The 18029-nt window shown below is 38.2% G+C and overlaps 1 protein-coding gene across 2 annotated transcripts in view; it reads right to left on the bottom strand.

Moving 5' to 3' along the window:
• znrf3 (zinc and ring finger 3) overlaps positions 1-17754 on the bottom strand; it is a 70827-nt gene extending 53073 nt beyond the window's left edge. The window contains exon 1 of one of the 2 annotated variants that reach the window (XM_084115590.1): positions 17233-17754. In XM_084115590.1, coding sequence (XP_083971716.1) covers positions 17233-17454 — 222 coding nt within the window. In that variant the 5' untranslated portion in view covers positions 17455-17754. Of the gene's footprint in view, positions 1-3125; positions 3142-17232 lie in introns of those variants that run through there. The other variant, XM_084115591.1, reaches the window with a different exon arrangement.
• Positions 17755-18029: the final 275 nt, after the last annotated feature.

Below are 18029 nucleotides of genomic sequence, written 5' to 3'. Positions count from 1 at the left end.
AGTCTGAATTGCGAGATGTAAACCCAGAATTCTGAGTTTACGTCTCGCAATTCTGACCTTTTTTCCCCTCAGAATACTGGGTTTCCATCTCACAATTTTTACTTTTTTCTCAAAATTCTGAGTTTTCATCTTGCAATTCTGTTTTTTATTTTGTTTCCACTAAGTAATAAAGTAAAAAAAGGTAACTGAATTTGTATCTCACAATTCTGAGTTTCGTTCTCAAAATTCAGAAAAAAAAGAAAAAAAACAGATTTGCAGGAAAAGTCAGAATTGTGATATATAATCTTAGAACTGCAAGGGGGGAAAAAAAGTCAGAATTGTGAGATAAAAAATGTGGCATTATTCTGTGGTGGAAAAAAAGCTTCCATATAAAAGAATGTATGAGTGGATGTTAAAGTACTAGAATTCCAAAAGCAAAACAGCTATGCCATGTCTATGATCTAAAGCATACAAATTCAACCTCTTCCCCCTCTCTCGCAATTCAGCTTATCAGAGGCTCATCTCCGGCATGCCAAGAGGGGCACATACCATTCGCTCTGGCCCATCCTGTGAGCTCTCTCGTTGGCAAGAGTGGCCCTCTCAACCGCTTTGATGTGCTGATGGTTCGGTGGCTCGCTCTGCAGCTGGTGATAGCATCAGAGCAGGCCTCTCTTGGGCCTGTGTGCCACGCTATGATAACAGGAGGGTTGATAAGAGGAAATACAAGCTGTCATGAAGAACACATCGAGTTGGATGCCAAGCTGACAAATCAGAGGGACAGCAAAAGATGCAGAGAAAAACACAGAGATAGAAGACTATGCAGCGGTGACAGACAAAGCAATGCAAACAAAGAAATAAAGACACATGAAAATGTTTATCTGACATGAAAACCGGTGTTGATTCTGCAGTGGGTAATTTTTTATATTGTCTATCAATGCCACAAATCTAAAAATCTAATCAACAACCAACACTCTTTTTTACATTACAATCCATTACACCCATGTACATCACAATCAAAGTTATTCTAGTATTATTTATGTACTGTTATAGGTTTTATTAATACATTGAATTAGCATTTTATTTTTATATTTTCAGTTTACTTCAATCAACAGCTATCCAGGAACCAAAGCTTTAGCTACAACCTCAAACAACCCAAATAGGCTCAATTAAGACTAACAAGCTAACATGAGGTAAAAAGAAAGGCCAGCTGTAACGTAGCCCCAGAGATTTTCTCCCGAAGTCAACTCTAAAAGGACATCGAGGTAACCTGAATCTGCAATAAAGTCATAAATTAAGTAGGAAAATTCACTATGGTGGTGAAACTGGGTCACTACAACCTTCTACCCTCTAATAATCCAATTTATTCAAGCAAAGACTTGTCCCTTAGAAGTCACATTCTACATTCAGTTAGAAGAGCTAGAGACAAAAACGAGATACCAATGTTAAATATCCCAAGGCCAACCTCAAAGCAGCAACATAATATTTGCTATAAGAAATACAATAAATATCCAAATAATGGATATTACAATAAATATCCAAATAAGCATGCTAAAACAATGTTTGCGTGTTCATTCTGAATGAGTTAGGCATTTAAAGAATAATATTACGTTACACAGCTGGCAAGAGAAGCGGCACAGATACATAAAAGAATAATGTGCAAATATTTAACTAAAATAACCATTTAAATATATACAGTATAACATGTCAAATCAAGCACGTGGAGAAAGATGCATAGACAAGTATGGATAATGATACAATGGAAAAACTATGACACATTAAAAAAAAAAACCTAATGTTTCCAAACATATAGAGCAAACATCTGGAGCAATAAGGGTGTTTCGATTGATCAGGCGCGGATCGTTATAGGACATAATAGCTTTATACAGTTTGATCTGTGGTCTCTATAAAGCCGATCAAATGACGCAAAACTCGCGAGACAATATTTCTATGCGCAGCTAAAATTGCTTCACTACATTCACCAGTCTGGCAGTTCTACCAGGTGTCTGAAAAGGACAACAAATTTGCAATGTCTTTGCGGAGAGATCGCAAGGACAGCAAGAAACTAGAGCAGTGCTATTTCAGTGCTTTCGTTCCTCCCTAAAAGCCCCAAATTAACGTCCAAATCAGCTAGATCAGCGATTGTCATAAAATACAGTATACTTTTGCTAAACTGCAGGACGTGCTCGATAATAAAAAGTGATTAAAACTGTATTAAGCCGCGAAAGTGATACTGTTCCTCAAGTGGCTTTCTGTGCACACGCTCCAAGACAAGCAAAGTGAACTTTGAGCTTCCGGTTAGCGGAACGGCGTCCGCCTAAACGGACTGTTAAATACACAAAGAAATGTGACAAAATGCCCAGCTTGGTGAGTATTTGCTTAAGCACCGTTGGTTATGTCTTAAGTGAACACACACAGTTGGGAAATAAGTAGCATGTGTAACTGTTTATTGGATCCACGCATTCAGTCTTAAAGTGACTCCAGCCTAATATTCCTGCTGTCTGTGTCATTAATGTTAATCAAACAACAAAAGTCAAATAAAATAAAATAAAAATACACTCACTGCTATTTAGTAGGATTGCAATTGATTACTGTTTGTTATTATTTTTATTTTTATTTCACTGGAATGGTATATTCGTTAAACTCTAAGCTATTATTGGTATCAGTGATTGATATCGGTCAATACTGCTTCCAGTGATCGATAATCGGTGATCAGCCCCAAAAATCCTGATCGGAGCACCCTTTTATGGAGCAAGAAGCATGTCACTGATGCTTTAAGTCGGCATAAAATGGAAATTGTGATGGTCTTTTCTCTATTATGACATATATACATGTAAAACTGCTCCTCGAACAAGAAAAATGAAGAGTGGAACTTGATTTTGTCCATCAGGAATTGATTGGATCGTTGTTGTTTGCTAATTGCACATCATTAGAAGCTGTCATTGTGGGGGGAGGGGAAGTTAATTATTTGTTATTAACAATAAGGATTGTCATCTCCAGAAACTCCAACTATACTAAATTTAGGCTACATATCTCAGACATATTAGCACTACCACACAGATTAAAAAACTACAATTCTGCAGAAAAGGGGCATGAAATTGACCAAATTAAACCAAATCACTTTTATACAAAATCTAATTCCACCCTACCAAGTGTAAACCCTCTCAAGGTCAATGTCATGTTCCTATCCTGACTGGAGTCTTCATTTTGTATTATTCCACTGAATGCTGATGCCTCATGTGTGGTCTGGACCATCGGGATCTTGAGGTCTATCAAGAGAATAAACGTGTACCTTAGATTCTCCCGAAATCCCACCTCCCATATGGAGCACAGAACAATAAATAAATAAAATATAGGGGATCAAATCCTGCCAAAATAAGCTGTAAAGAGTGTTAAATACATACACTCTGTCACAGGCACCAAAGGAAACAGTGAGAGAGGGATTTTTATAACCTTTAGAAACTGTTGTATCAACAAACAGCAGATCTCTAAAGCATTCAGAGTCCTGTAAGCCCCTTTGGGTTGAAACGCTAGCTCCATTCATACCAGCTACACACTGAGCGATTGTGTTTGAAAGTTTCTGAATAAACCTGTTTGAGGTTTGACCCACACACATGTAGCTATACTAATTCCACCGTAATCCATGTTCATGAAATCAACCTCTATTAAAAAGAGATGCTCAAGCTCTACATTTGAACTATTACTAGCAGTTTCAAGACCATAGTCATCACACCTTTAATCAGCTAAAAGTCCAGGAATCAGAATACAAAAGTGCACATTTGTGTGTTCACAAAAACTAAAATACATTTTTAGGACTGCACCAATATTGAAATTCTGACCGATAAATATTTTCATGATATGGCCAATAATCAATACATTTATTGTTAACTCGAGATATTATAAACCTACTTTATCTAAAAAAATATATATATAAAAAAAAAAATGTAAATGAATTCAAGTGAATTTAGACAAGTGAAACAAGTCAAACCACTGAGATACTAGTTACATAGTACCTGAAAATTAACTACCATATAAAAGTCTGGATCAATAAGATTTACTTTTTTTTAATTAATACTTTTATGAAGAAAAAACACATTCAATTTATCAAAAGAGACAATATGACATTTATAATAATTACAAAAAAAAAATCTTTCAAATAAATGCTGTTAAAATTTCCATTTAATCAAAGAATCATGAAAAAAATATAATTACGGACTCCACAACAATCTGAAGCAAAAACTGTTTTCAACATTGTTAATAATTATAAGAAGAGATGTTTCCTGAGCACCAAATCAGCATATTAGAATGATTTCTGAAGGATCATGTGACTAAAATATTACAGTTTTACAGTATTTCTGTTCAAATAAATTGGTGAGCATAAGAGCACAAAAAGTATTAAATTCTTGCCGACCCCAAATTTATGAACAATATCCTATTTTTATACACACACACACGCACAAGTTAGTGATTACACTTACTGCCAGTAAGACTTCAAACACAACCCAACAGTCAAGATGTTTTCTTAGTGAAGTCTAAAAACACACTTACTACTACTACTACTACTACACAGAAAACCCATTCTTGTGATAGTGTGTGTTTAGTCACAGGAGCTGTCAATAAATTATAAGGCCGTCTGTTAGAGCACCACCGTTTTTCTTGCGCATACTTCAAAGAGCATGCATGCACATAGATGAACACGCGCACACACACAATGCTGTTACTGTATAAACTTTACAAAGCACAGAGTCAACTCTGTTCCACCTGTTGTGTACTTTAGGAACGCCCAATGGATTAACCGAATCTGATTAAAAACCCCACACTCAAGTGTCTTCAGTCGGTTTAAAACTTTAATCAATTCCACTGTGCAATGTGATGCGTGCGTGTGTGCAGAAGATAAAAAGAGAGGCAGCTATGACAAAAACAAAACATAGGGAGAGAAACAGGACTTAATCATACATTGTGTTTAAATCATAAAATGAGAACCCCAAAAGTCCTTATGCCCAAAATTAAACATCAAGCATTTGTTCTTTACCCAACTTGTCCAACGAACACCTCCACCTTTATTTGTGCAGGGGTGGATTTCGCTGCAGGCCTGTGATTACATCACCAGCCGTTTGTGGTGCAGCTTTATCAGTCAGGCATTGCTCAGCCAGCCCTTTGAAGAGCCCGCCGGGGGCCTTTGATCTGAGCGTGCTCAGTGGCCTCCCAGCCGGCCGATCCTATCAGCTCAGGCGGCACATTTGTGCTCAACCCAGAACCAGATTCCAAAGCCACCTCTCTCTCTCAGGTCTGACTGGTTATGTGTAAGAGGTAAAAGGAGAGGGAAGGGCCTCCGCGCAGGCAGTAAATCCAGAGAAAACTGTGTGAAAAATACCACATAAATAGACAAGGTGTTGAAAGTCATCTCAACTCAACATGGAACTGCCTGGAGGAAGAACAACCAAAATGTTTTTTTTTTTTCTTTCCTGAGATTACCAACATACAAATACAACTTAAAAAGCTAGAGACTGTCTGTTTTAATATGTATGGACACCTAGTGTATTAATAACAACTAGGAACTGACACAAAAAAAATATATAATATATTATAAAAAATATAATATTTTATAATTTATATATAAGATTACACAATCATATAAATGTATAAAATATGTATAAAATATGTCAAATGAAAAAGTACAAATATTTTCAAGAATAAAAAAAACACACAAAAAAACTAAAAAAAAAATATATATATATATATAGTGTCAAGTTTAGATAAATCTACTTCTGTTATACAGTACAGGCCAGTTGAAAACATTAACCAAAAAGACAACTCTGCCGCTTGGACCAGACAACCTAATCTTTCAAAGCTGGAAGCCGCTATACCGAAGGGACCGCGAGTATCTCATTAAAAGGGAGCCAGGAGACAGTTGTCAGGCATTGTAGTCTATTTCAGAAGCCGAAGAGAATCAACACCTTGAATGAGACGTGTGCATCCATTCGTCTATGACAAAATGAACACCTGGTGACCATGGGAAACAACAGGGGAGCAATTATACAGAAGCCATGTGGAGTGAACAAAGGAACAAGCGAAAAATGATGATCCATCAGGGAGAGAGGACTTTCTTAATTTAACAAAGACACAAATAAGTGCCTTCATAAGCTAACTGAGTTACAACACGTAATTCAGAGCAGAACTTATCTCTGCTTCCCCAAATCAGTTGGGTTTTCCTTTAGACGCCTTACAGCAAGTTCACAACATACAAATGCAGTGAACTTTGCACACAACCAAGAAATAAGCGCGATATAATGCCAGTATCTGAATGAATGATAATTAATTTAATTTTTATATATATATAGCACTGTTTGTATATACAGTATATATCATATAATAATATTAATAAATGCTGTAAAGTATCGTTCATTGCTATTTTATGTTAACACAAAAAAACCTTATTGCAAATGGTGGAAACGAGTAAGTGTTTATTTAGATATTTGTGTGTAAATCTTCCAGCGTATGTAATTCTCTGCTGGTGTGCACTGCTGTATACTTTGAACCCAGTGTTCTAGAACAAAACAAGAAAGCAGCATAAATGATAAGTAGAGATGTGGTCTTCAGACTCGAGGATTTCATGACTTGGTAAATATTACAATACTAGTGCGAAAGCTTGGATTTTGCTGCAGTTGTTTGGCTGATAACACAACATAAGAATAGTCTTCTTCAACCAGAACCTACCCGTGAGGACTATCAAAAAACAATTAGCAACACAAGGTAATTAGGATGACAACATTTCAAAATGTGCTATAAACCAATAAAAGACAAAACCTTAAAGAGGCTACATGCAACTTTTTCCACAAAATAAACATAACAATAGCCTTTTTATTTGACCATTTATGACTCAAACATCTCCTGATGAGCATACTGACACCTTGTCAGCTCACAGTGGGTGCACCTATAAGCCTGTATCCTATTTTTGCTATTTTCTGTCGGGTCGGATTTTTCGCGCGCTGTCTGCGGATGTGACGTCAAGCGCGTTCATGTTAAACGTTTCAGATCACTCTGCCACCACCGCTAGTCAGCAAACAAACTTAGTTTCTCAAACAATATATGTATTTGACTGTTCTTACCTCTGTAAACATAATGTTGACTTCTTTGCAGCGGATGACTTGTGAAGTGTGCACGTACGAGAGCGAGCAGAAAGGAAGAGCAGTTCCGTTTTTTGGCCACAGGTGTCAGTCGCGAGTTTAAATTTCAGAAAATCGCATGTAGCCTCTTTAAGGCAAACAGACATAAATTCTGTTATATCCTGTTGGTGCATGAAGCTCATGACATTTCTGTTATTGCTCAAAAGCAGTCTGCCAACTGACCCCAAAATTAGAAAAAAATTATTAAGGTATCATATTGAACGTTTGGGGTCAGTAACAGGTACAATTATTTTAATTTTTGAAAGAGGTATCTTATGGTAACCTAGGCTGCATTTATTTGATCAAAAATATTGTGAAATATTTTTACAACTTCAATGAACTTTTCTATTTTGAATCTGAGCTGAATTTTCAGCAGCCTTTATTCTTCAGGCCCCGTCCACACTACTGCGTTTTCGTTTAAAAACGGAGAATTAAAACGAATACGATCTCCGTCCACACCAGCGTTTTAGCTGCGTATTAGAATTGATCTCCGTCCACATTAAAACGACTGAAAACGCGGATCACGTGACCATTCACCAACACTGGGCATGCGTGTGCCGGTGTAAACACAAATTCATTGATAAAATTATCCCACCATGCACTGGTTCTTCCCGGGTTAACCCAAAACCGACGCTCCATGTACGGTCGATACCGCCGCTGCACACGGGAATTGTCACAGATCGCTCGAATAATAGCTTGCCTCCGGCGCATGTAGGCAGTTATAGCATTGTAAAATGCAGAATTTACTTGCACAACAGCTGCTAGCAAAGATGTACGCCATGACTGATGACACCCAATCATAGAGCCGAGCGTGAGCCTCTACTACGTCATCGTTTCTAAAGTCCTCCGTTTTGACCCGTCCAGAATAAAACGCCCTCCGGAGATTCAAAACGAAAAACGGGTCGGCAGCGTTTCTAAACTTCTCCGTTTTGGGTCTCCGTTTTTGCCGTTTTAGTGTGGACGGGAGGTGCAAACGTAGCAAAAGGTCTCCGTTTTTAAACGAAAACGCAGTAGTGTGGACGGGGCCTCAGTGTCACCTTCTTTAAATCAATCAATCAAACTTTATTTACAAAGCACTTTAAAGCAACCAAAGTGGACAAAAGTGAATAGAAAGTTGACGAATAGAAAGTTCAAAAGAACAACAGCATTTATCAAAAAAAAAAAAAAAAGTCACATACCTACGTCATGTAAAAATGAATGAAAAATAATAATAATTATTGTTAATTTGCTCAAATATTATCAGAAAAGACGACCATCATGCAATTATTCTACAAAATCAACAATAATTCACATCTTGTGCAGTCTAATGTACATTTATCCATTATTCTGTCATTCATTTTTCAGAACATTTTAACCATCTTAATGTGTCCAGCAACTGTCCAAGAACAAAACAATAGCTGGTAAATCGATCATGTTAAAACTTAACATGTTTTCCATGTCAACATGTCAACTGTTTTCCATCATGACCTAGACTTGATTCAAGTTTTCATTGAAGATTTCAAGTCTCAAGTCAAGTCTAGGTTATGATGGAAATTATTATAATCCAGTCTTCTTAAGTTGCATGCTTTGAGTCATATTGTGGATTATTGAAGTCTCAAATCAAATCTGACCATCAACTGTCTTTCATTACAACTTGGACATGATTCGAGACTTGAAGTCTAAGACTTGACAATAACTCGAACCCTTTTCTGAGACCCCTCGTCTCCATGATGTGAAAGAGTCCCTGGAGAGCGAAGAGGAAAAGGAAACATATGAACAAGTGCTGAGGAAAACCTTCAAGTCTATGCTAACTGGTTAAGCAGAAGGGCAAAAACAGAGAGAAAGACAAAGGAATAATAGAAGGCAAGTACCATAGAGAGTCAGGGCATGACAGAGTGTCTAATGGCGTGACAGACAGAGATAAGTACGACAGACAGGGAGACAGTCTGACACTGAAAGAGGGAAAGACTGAAAACCAGAGCTTGAAGGAAACAATGGGTCTGCGTTTTGGACTTCAGCCGTTCGTCAGCACATTCCTGAACAACAACAAAGCATGCCTGAGCCCCTGTGTGCCCCAAGAGCATTGTCATTTCATAACCCTCTGCTGCTTTTGCAGAAGTAGAGACCAAATGAAGTGAATATAAGCACATTAGCCTTATACGATTGTGTCAGTCAATATCAAAATTAGCGTATTTATTGGATTCAGAGTAGGGGTGTGCGATAACACGATTTTTGATCATGAATGGTTCAAATGTCTCCCAGATCTGCTTTTGAAGAAGTAACGTAGTATTGTGTTTCAGTGCATTCTATCAGTTGCAGTTCTGGCGCCTCCATCTCAAAAGTTGCTGACTTAAATTTTTAAGTACAATCAACTTAGATATTCAAGTCATTTCAACTTAAATCACATTAAACTGACATAAATGAGTTGAATTTTGTATAAATTACAACAAACAAAAAGTTGAAAACTGCTTAACTTATTTTGATGAGTTAAATCAATGTAAAAACATTTGTTGTCATAACTTACTGATCATATCATTTTTACAGTGAACATTCACATCACATGTTAACGCAAAGGTAGGGTCACGCTCACGTGACATTGCAGTTATTCACAATCTCGAAAGTTTACTATTTGCATGCGTTTTAAAGCCTCGATGGTTAAACACTTTATCGTGATATGATATTTTTGCCATATCGCCCTAGCCTGGGAGAACCCAGACAACTTCTGGCAAATTTAGATTTGCTCTGCAAGTAGTCTGGCAAAGAGCTCATTCAAGCCCACTTCTAATCCGTCGAAATCGCGGCACCAATCAGAAACGTTGGGGCGGGCTTTACACAATAATGATCGCTCTGATTGGTTTTAGGTCTATCCAATTGCACCCAGAGGCATTTGAGCGACGTCCGTTGGTGAAGCGCACCAACTTTTAAATGCATTATTATATTCAAATTGCAAACACATGAGGACAGTCTCCATGAAAGACCCACTGGCAGATGAACGTGCTACTACATTTCTCTCCGAAACGGTAGGAAATTAAATTCGATTTAATAGAGGATTTTAACTGTGACAAGATGATTGACAGGGCAGTTTACGTGACAGGATGCACGCGACAGATCCGTCCGATAAAGATGACGAAGCAGTATGTCCCAAAGCTTGCCTACTTTTTTGCTACACATTCAAAAGTAAATACCTTTTCTTCACAAAAAGAGTACATACTTTTATGGCGTAGTGTAACTTAGGCGAATTGGGACGCAGCATATGGCTTTACACGATGACGATCGCTCTGATTGGTTTTAGGTCTATCCAATTGCGCCCAGAGGCATTTGATCGACGTCCGTTGGTGACGCCCCTTTGGAAATGAGTTATTAATTAAGCTTTGACAGACCATAACTCAGTTACTACTGAGAATGGTCTGGTTTTAACCAGGCTAATATCGCCCACCCCTAATTCAGAGTCTGTCCTCCAAAAAGCCCCACATTTCAACTGTCGGAACTGAGATTCTTGAGGTGTAACCATAGCAACTGGGATGATCAGCTGTGATAAGCTAATCAATCTGTGTTGTCAATCACCATCAGGACTGCACTTGCCTCTCAAGTGAACATCCAGTCCTTGTAAATGAGCTTTGATTGGCAAATCAATAGGGGTTTCAAGGAGAAAGAGCGGAGCTATCACTCGAGCCTTTGCAGGAAGCAAGAACAGGATTAATTCTGCGCCGGGTAAAATAGAGCCGACGGTTTGAATTTTCTATTTATTTCTGCCTAAACTATTTGTGCTTTAAGAAAACAAACAATAAACATTTTTTTCAAGCGCATCAGAGTGAGGCAGACAGTGGTCAAGGAAGAAAGAAGGAGACAAAAACAGTTTAATCTTTTCTACTCTGACAGAGGGAGAAAAAAACAACCTCAAATTACTTTGGCAAGGCTATGAAAGGCCGACGGGTTAGTGGTTTGAGCAGATACGTCTTAAAATACAGCTGCCACCACAAAACCAATAAATGGAAAAGTAGTCGTGCAGCACTTTTAACCTTTTAAACCCACGGTTGTTGAATATTGCTACTGTTGCTGTGGACAGGGAGGGGCCCCGTGTTTTCGGGTACCCACTGTCTTGTGAAGGGCCGTTCTGGACTCCCATGGTTTCAGTCTGTGGGAAAAGCATGCAGACTCCTTAGGCCAAACCAAGCTCTCATTATGGGCCTAATTTAAGCGCAAAACTACAGCAAGCTTTGAGGAAAGACACTGTATCAATCACACCACAGAACGTGGGCTGACTTTAACTGATTTTGTAAGATAAAACGAAAAAACAAAGTACTAAATTGTGGTTTATGCATCTAGGAATTAACCCAGACCTCAAATGTTCAACATAGCAAATAAGGAAAGTAGCCTTACGGTCTATTAAAGGAATAGTAGTAGTTGCTGCTCAATGACAATCTTAACCTCAAGTGGTCTGTTAAAGGGATAGTTCACAAGTTCAGTCAAAAATGAAAATTCTGTCATCATTTACCCTTACGTCATCCCAATCCAAACCTATATGAGTTTCTTTCTTCTGCGGTAAACATAAAAGATAATATTTTGAAAAATATTTGGGTCCAAAACACTGGACTTTCATTGACTGTCATTATATAAACAAAAAATTCTTTGTGTGTGCTCCAAAGAAAGAAAGAGCGTCGTCATACAATGATTTTCATTTTTGGGTGAACTATCCCTTTAGCCTCTGTGATTACGGAGTCAACTCGAGACAAGTGGTGCTCACTGCAGAGCCAACTGACGTCAAGCTCCACCTCTCTGGACATCAGGTATTGAGCTTGACCTAGTCCAGCTCCACCTCTCTGGACGTCAGGTATTGAGATTGACCTAGTCCAGCTCCACCTCTCTGGACGTCAGGTATTGAGATTGACCTAGTCCAGCTCCACCTCTCTGGACTTCAGGTATTGAGCTCGACCTAGTCCAGCTCCACCTCTCCGGACATCAGGTATTGAGCTTGACCTAGTCCAGCTCCACCTCTCTGGATGTCAGGTATTGAGCTTGACCTAGTCCAGCTCCACCTCTCTGGACGTCAGGTATTGAGCTTGACCTAGTCCAGCTCCACCTCTCTGGACGTCAGGTATTGAGCTTGACCTAGTCCAGCTCCACCTCTCTGGATGTCAGGTATTGAGCTTGACCTAGTCCAGCTCCACCTCTCTGGATGTCAGGTATTGAGCTTGACCTAGTCCAGCTCCACCTCTCTGGACATCAGGTATTGAGCTTGACCTAGTCCAGCTCCACCTCTAATCGGTGGAGGTATAGCGTTATGGGAAGGGTTAGGGTGTGGTTACGCCCAAATTAAATCCAAAGAGGGGGAGCTGAACTTCACGCTCCACCCATGGCTCTGCAGTGAGCAGCCTCTCAGATCTGACTAATTCAAAAACAAATCATTCAGACCAATTTTGTGAACTCAAATCAGTTCATTTGAAAATAATAGCTTGACTTTCATATGGTCACTTCCATGGTTCAGTGTCCCTCAGAATCCCAAAAATGAAAGTCAGGTGCGCTAAGCATTTGAAAGCATTGTAGTACAACAACAAAAAAACGAGACAATCAAAACTCAAAACTCATATGCCAACTGCAAACATTCCACTCATATATAAACAATGAGTCATTTTCCAACACATATAGATTTCACTCCCACAGTTATCAGCCGCAACAAACAGGTGAGAACAAGGTTAAAAGAGGGAGTACCATTTTACTTTCCCACATCCAGTTCTCAATAAGAACAGTGTCTAAAAACCACCAGCACGGTTCTAGCTCTGCTGCAGGAGGTGATAAGGCGAGTCATCCATCAAGGTATTTTAGGTCAGTCATGTATAGATATGACACTACAGTTCTGCCTGAGAGAATGGAGAGAGGGCATCATTTTAACATGTCATCGCCTGTACTACCAGCGTTCACACAGACCACTTCATTTCACTTCTGTTTATTCAAGGGAATTTCAGCACTAACGGTCATGAACTACAAACAATGATGCACTGAGTTATGATGGTAGATGAGATAAATCTAAACTAGTCTGGTGGCACACTGAGAACAGTTGGTGTGACAGACATTATCTCCCTGAAAAATTAAAGACAGGTGCAACTATTTTAACAGGTTTCCAATTATTTATTTATTTTAATCCCATCAAAGTAGAAATAGCATTTCATAATTGCATTAAATTATTGTTATTATTTTTCAAAATATTATATTATTGATATCCATTATTATACTAAAATATACACTTTGAGGTTGGTAAGATATTTAATGTTTTTGTAAGTCTCTTATGCCCACCAAGGCTGCATTTATTTGATCAAAAATACAGTACAAATTGTAACAATGTAAATGTTGATACAATTTAAAATAACCGCTTTCTAATTTAATATATTTTAAAATTTAACTAATTCATATGATGGCAAAGATAAATTTTAGCATCATTTTTCCAGTCTTCAGTGTCACATGATCCTTTAGAAATTTTTCGAATATGCTGATTTGCTGCTCAAGAAACATTTATTGCCATCAATGTTGAAAACGGATGTGCTGCTTAATATTATTGTGAAAACTGTGATATATTTTCCAGGATTATTTGATGAACAATATAAAGCAAAATGTAATTTATTTTAAATAGAAATATTCTGTAACATTAGAAACGTCTTTACAGTCACTTTTGACCAATGTAATGTATCCTTTTTGAATAAAAGTATTAATGTATTTTTAAAAAAAAAATCTTCCTATTATAACTTATATTTTTCAGAATACTATTCAGCATTACAATCAATATTATTAGTCATTTTTAAAACAAAAGGTGAAACACAGACTCACCAAGATGCATATATAATGTTAAAGGTATAATACACACAATTTTATAAAACATCCACACATTAAAAAAAAAAAAATCACGAGATTATTTGTCATTTTAACCTGCTTAAACATTTGAAAGTTCTGTTTAACAGAGTAAAATTCAAGGTATAACAAAGCAAAATAAAGTATATTAGACTGATAACCACCATGTCAGCTAAAGGATTGGCAAAATCATCACAGACCAAACATTGGATGTAACAGCATTTCAGCTTAAATATTTTTAACCTTTCAGTCTTCGACAAAAACAAAACAAAAAAAAAACACTAAAAACTAAACCAATAATATTCCTGTGATCAATACATGTAAAAACCAACAGCTAGCAAGTCTCTATACTGGAGACAAGGCCCTGGAACCGGCTGTAGGAACGTAACACTATATTCAAAACACCATCAGCAAGACCTTTCCAAGAGAAAAGCCACAACTACAGTATGTAAGAATTATTTAAAAAGACACTGATTTTCATGCTATGAGAAGACAAAATTGAGGCAATTGAGGTTCTAGCCAAGGAGAACATCGGTTCATTGGTGTATTAGCCAAGAAGTCACTTTGCTTCCTGCCCCATAAGGTAGAGTATGTAGCAAATTGAGTTAATTTGTTTGCTTTGGCCCAGCTTTGGTACTCCAGGCTCTCCTTTTCACTCAAGGGAAAACTGACAAGGATGTACCAGGGCTTAGGGCTAGTTTTCTTAAAGTGCTTGAAATGTATGTCCTACAGTCTAAAACCCTCACTTATTGACTTAATTGGATTCTCAACGCCCAACAACAACCCTTCTTTATAATTAAGCCGCCAGCGCACCAATCCTAGAGGTTAAAATGCAATAAACGGAAATTGAGACCAGCATCTGTGGTTTGCAGGAAAACTTTTAACATGCTTAAAAGCAATTAGGCACAAGAAAATGTATGAACAAGAATGCAGAACAAGCATAAAGGCCCGCTCACTCCAATGACGATAACTATAGCGAAGATGATATCGTTGGAATCACTTTAAGAAAGAGTTTTTTCCAGCTGATGAACAGCCAATCAGAATGCTCGAGCATTTAAAGCAGCAGACGACAAACCTGCAGCACACTTAGAATAAACTGAATGATATCGTTCTTGGTGTGATCGTGCCTTTGGTGCAACTGAACTTTTTTTTTTCATTCAAAATGAATTACGCAACTATATTGTCAAACATAAGTCAGAAGTCAAACATTTGCATCAGATCTCAAACATATCTTCATATGGTTCTTATTCAATCAGCTTCACAGCAAAACTATCATTAGAGCAAAAAACATCTCTCGCATGAACACCATTCAAAGCCACATGAAATTATGACATTGCTGAGAAGTTGACATGAAATTATGGCATTGCCAAGAAGAAAATTGTGAACGATACATGGCATAGCATTTTGGAAAATGAGAGAGAACAAACAGTAAAGGAGAAGATCTAAAACATTGTGCGCACAATGATTACAGCGTTAGAATATATTACGAACACTATCCCAATAGGAATCCCAACTTGGCCTCTGTGATAAAAGCGATGTTTAACTATGTCTGAAAACATGGCAAACCTCAAAGGCTTCTCAACGTAAAGCTGAGGTCCGGCATCTCAGCAGGGTTTAAAGATAGAGCCAAACGGCCTGTGCTAAATGGATGTATGGCCAGTCTAAATATCTAAACCACTAAATCTCTCATTTCACCCCACTACAGAGAAAGCAATCTCCTCTGCCATCACTGAAAAATGATGATCACCACTTGCCATTTTGAAAAATGTGATACTCACTAATCCTATACATGCGAACATTCTAACATTACTAAGTACACAACTGTAAACACATAGTAGCGAATGATGTGGGACGGACACAGTAGACCTGGATGTAAAAAAGCCTGTATTTTTCATATTTCTTCACTAAAACCACAAGGAGGAATGTAAAGGAAAGCACAGAAATAGTAGGAGCTTGTGAAAGATGAACTATTGCATGCAGCTAGAGTTTATGCTTGTGCATTGGTTTCATTCCAAACCAGATTTCTTCGCATCATTCTAAAAGGTAAAGCATTTACAGTGTGCTGCATGCATGAGGAGATGCAGCATAAAGCATCAGGCATTCGCTTTGATCATTGCATCTTCTTTCAGTGTTCACATTACAGGCACAGTCACCATAACTTCCCACAGTGCACTTCTGCCAACAGTGTTAAACTCTAAGCAAGTGTTTAAGGGACTAATTATTCCTCTTGGCGTGACATTCAATAACTTCTCGCTCTTTGATGCCTGTTCTCTGTTTTCACAAGACGAGAGGGAAGAATTACAAACTTTCAACAAATCATGAAAATGGGCGCTCTTTAGAAGGATTGCAAAACTTTCCCTAGAGAATTCAAAACTGCTTGCATGCAATATGAAGGATAAATCACACAGAGGTGTGATGGTTCATAAACAATTTATCAAATAGCACAGATCCCTGTGGAGATATTATTTTAGTAGAGCGGTGTTCTGGACAGCATTACGGAGATGATTTCTCACAGCCTTCAATGAACTTCAAACAAAGGACATTTATATGGCAGGTGTCATGGACATATTTAAATCATATAATTATGTAATAATAATAATCTCAAGTCATCTTGCCGGTCTTAAAACGCATGGACTGATTTCAACAGGAAATCAAATCTATAATAAAATTAACTGTGGAAATGAATAAAAGTTATGGGAGAGTCCTGGAACTTTTTTTGATTTTAACGCCATTGTAGGCTCATAAAGCATATTTCAGAGGTGAGCATGAGGAGAAAATATATATTTTTTCATGATCCTATATTTATAATCCTTTCATCTTTCCAGGTATTCATTGACTGTGGGAATCCTGTTACTATGAATCAGCATTGACACTTGTCATTGTAACACTGCAAAAAGATCTAGGAAATGCTGTTATTAAAATTGATAACCTCTGACATATGTTTACTACTGTCATCTGCGCTACAAAGTTAGCCACATGTGTTCCTGCACGTCCCTAGTCCGTTTCTGCAGTATACTACACAATTAATGCAAGCTATGCATCAAAGTAACTTTTTTGCAAGTACGTTTTCATGTTTTGCAAGACAAGAGGCCATTTTGCGACCGCATAGTTCTCTGGTCTTGTACCATCCTCGCGTAGTGAAGTGCAACCCCACACCCCCTTGAAAAGAAAGAGAAAAACAAAGTTGCGGAGAGCGAATGCACCGCACAGAAACGAAGTTGTTAGAGGGTAAAATTCCCATGCAAGTGCACCGATAGAGACGGAAACGTACTTGCACGATCTCGCCCTCTGCGCTGATAGTGGCTCCGGCTCTGGAGAAGCGCCCTTGCAGACCTGTCGTGTAAGTGGTATAATCACCATTTGAGCTCGACTCAAAAAGCACAACTTCCACAAAGGCAGTATCCTTGGCTACGACGCTTCCCAAGACCCAAAACAACACCAAGACCACCGTATCACCACCACGACCGAACCCACTCCTCGGTAAAATCATCATCTTGCCGGTTGGATCAGCGCCGATCGGAACATAATTTCCAAGGGTCTTCAAAAAAGTGTTGCTTCAGAATCAAATTTGAGAGGGGAAAGCTCCCTCCCAAAATACAAACGACACCAAAAAAAGAAAAGAAAAAACGCAATGGATGGTGCGAAATGATAATAGCGATCATTAAAAATAAAAGTTTGTCCTGGGAAAGAATGTCGTGGCTGATTTCACCATTGCTGCCCGCACTATCGCATTGCTCGCGCGCTCGCTTATGCCTCGCTGGCTGCTGCTCGCGCTCTCTGTACAAAGCGGATCTCCTTTGATCTGGGAACACGTGATTCCTTAATTTTTTTTTCCACAAAGGGTTAACCCCACCCACCGATCTTCCTGACCCTCTCTATTCTAGTGGTGGAGTTTATGATTCATCCAAGTGACTCGATTCTTTTGAATCAGCTCATTTAAAAGATTCGTTCAGGAACCGGTTATTTCCCAGCTAACAGGGAACTTTCTCAGAACTTTGGCTAACGTACTGGCTAGGTTTCTCAAAGTTATTATGAACAAACATCCTTCAAGTAACGTATGCTTGTTCA

The sequence above is a fragment of the Abramis brama genome (assembly GCF_963993115.1).
Source record: "Abramis brama genome assembly, chromosome: 5".
Classification (NCBI taxonomy): domain Eukaryota; kingdom Metazoa; phylum Chordata; class Actinopteri; order Cypriniformes; family Leuciscidae; genus Abramis; species Abramis brama.
The sequence above is the reverse complement of the archived record's forward strand: the minus strand, read 5'-3'. Positions and strand labels throughout refer to the sequence as shown.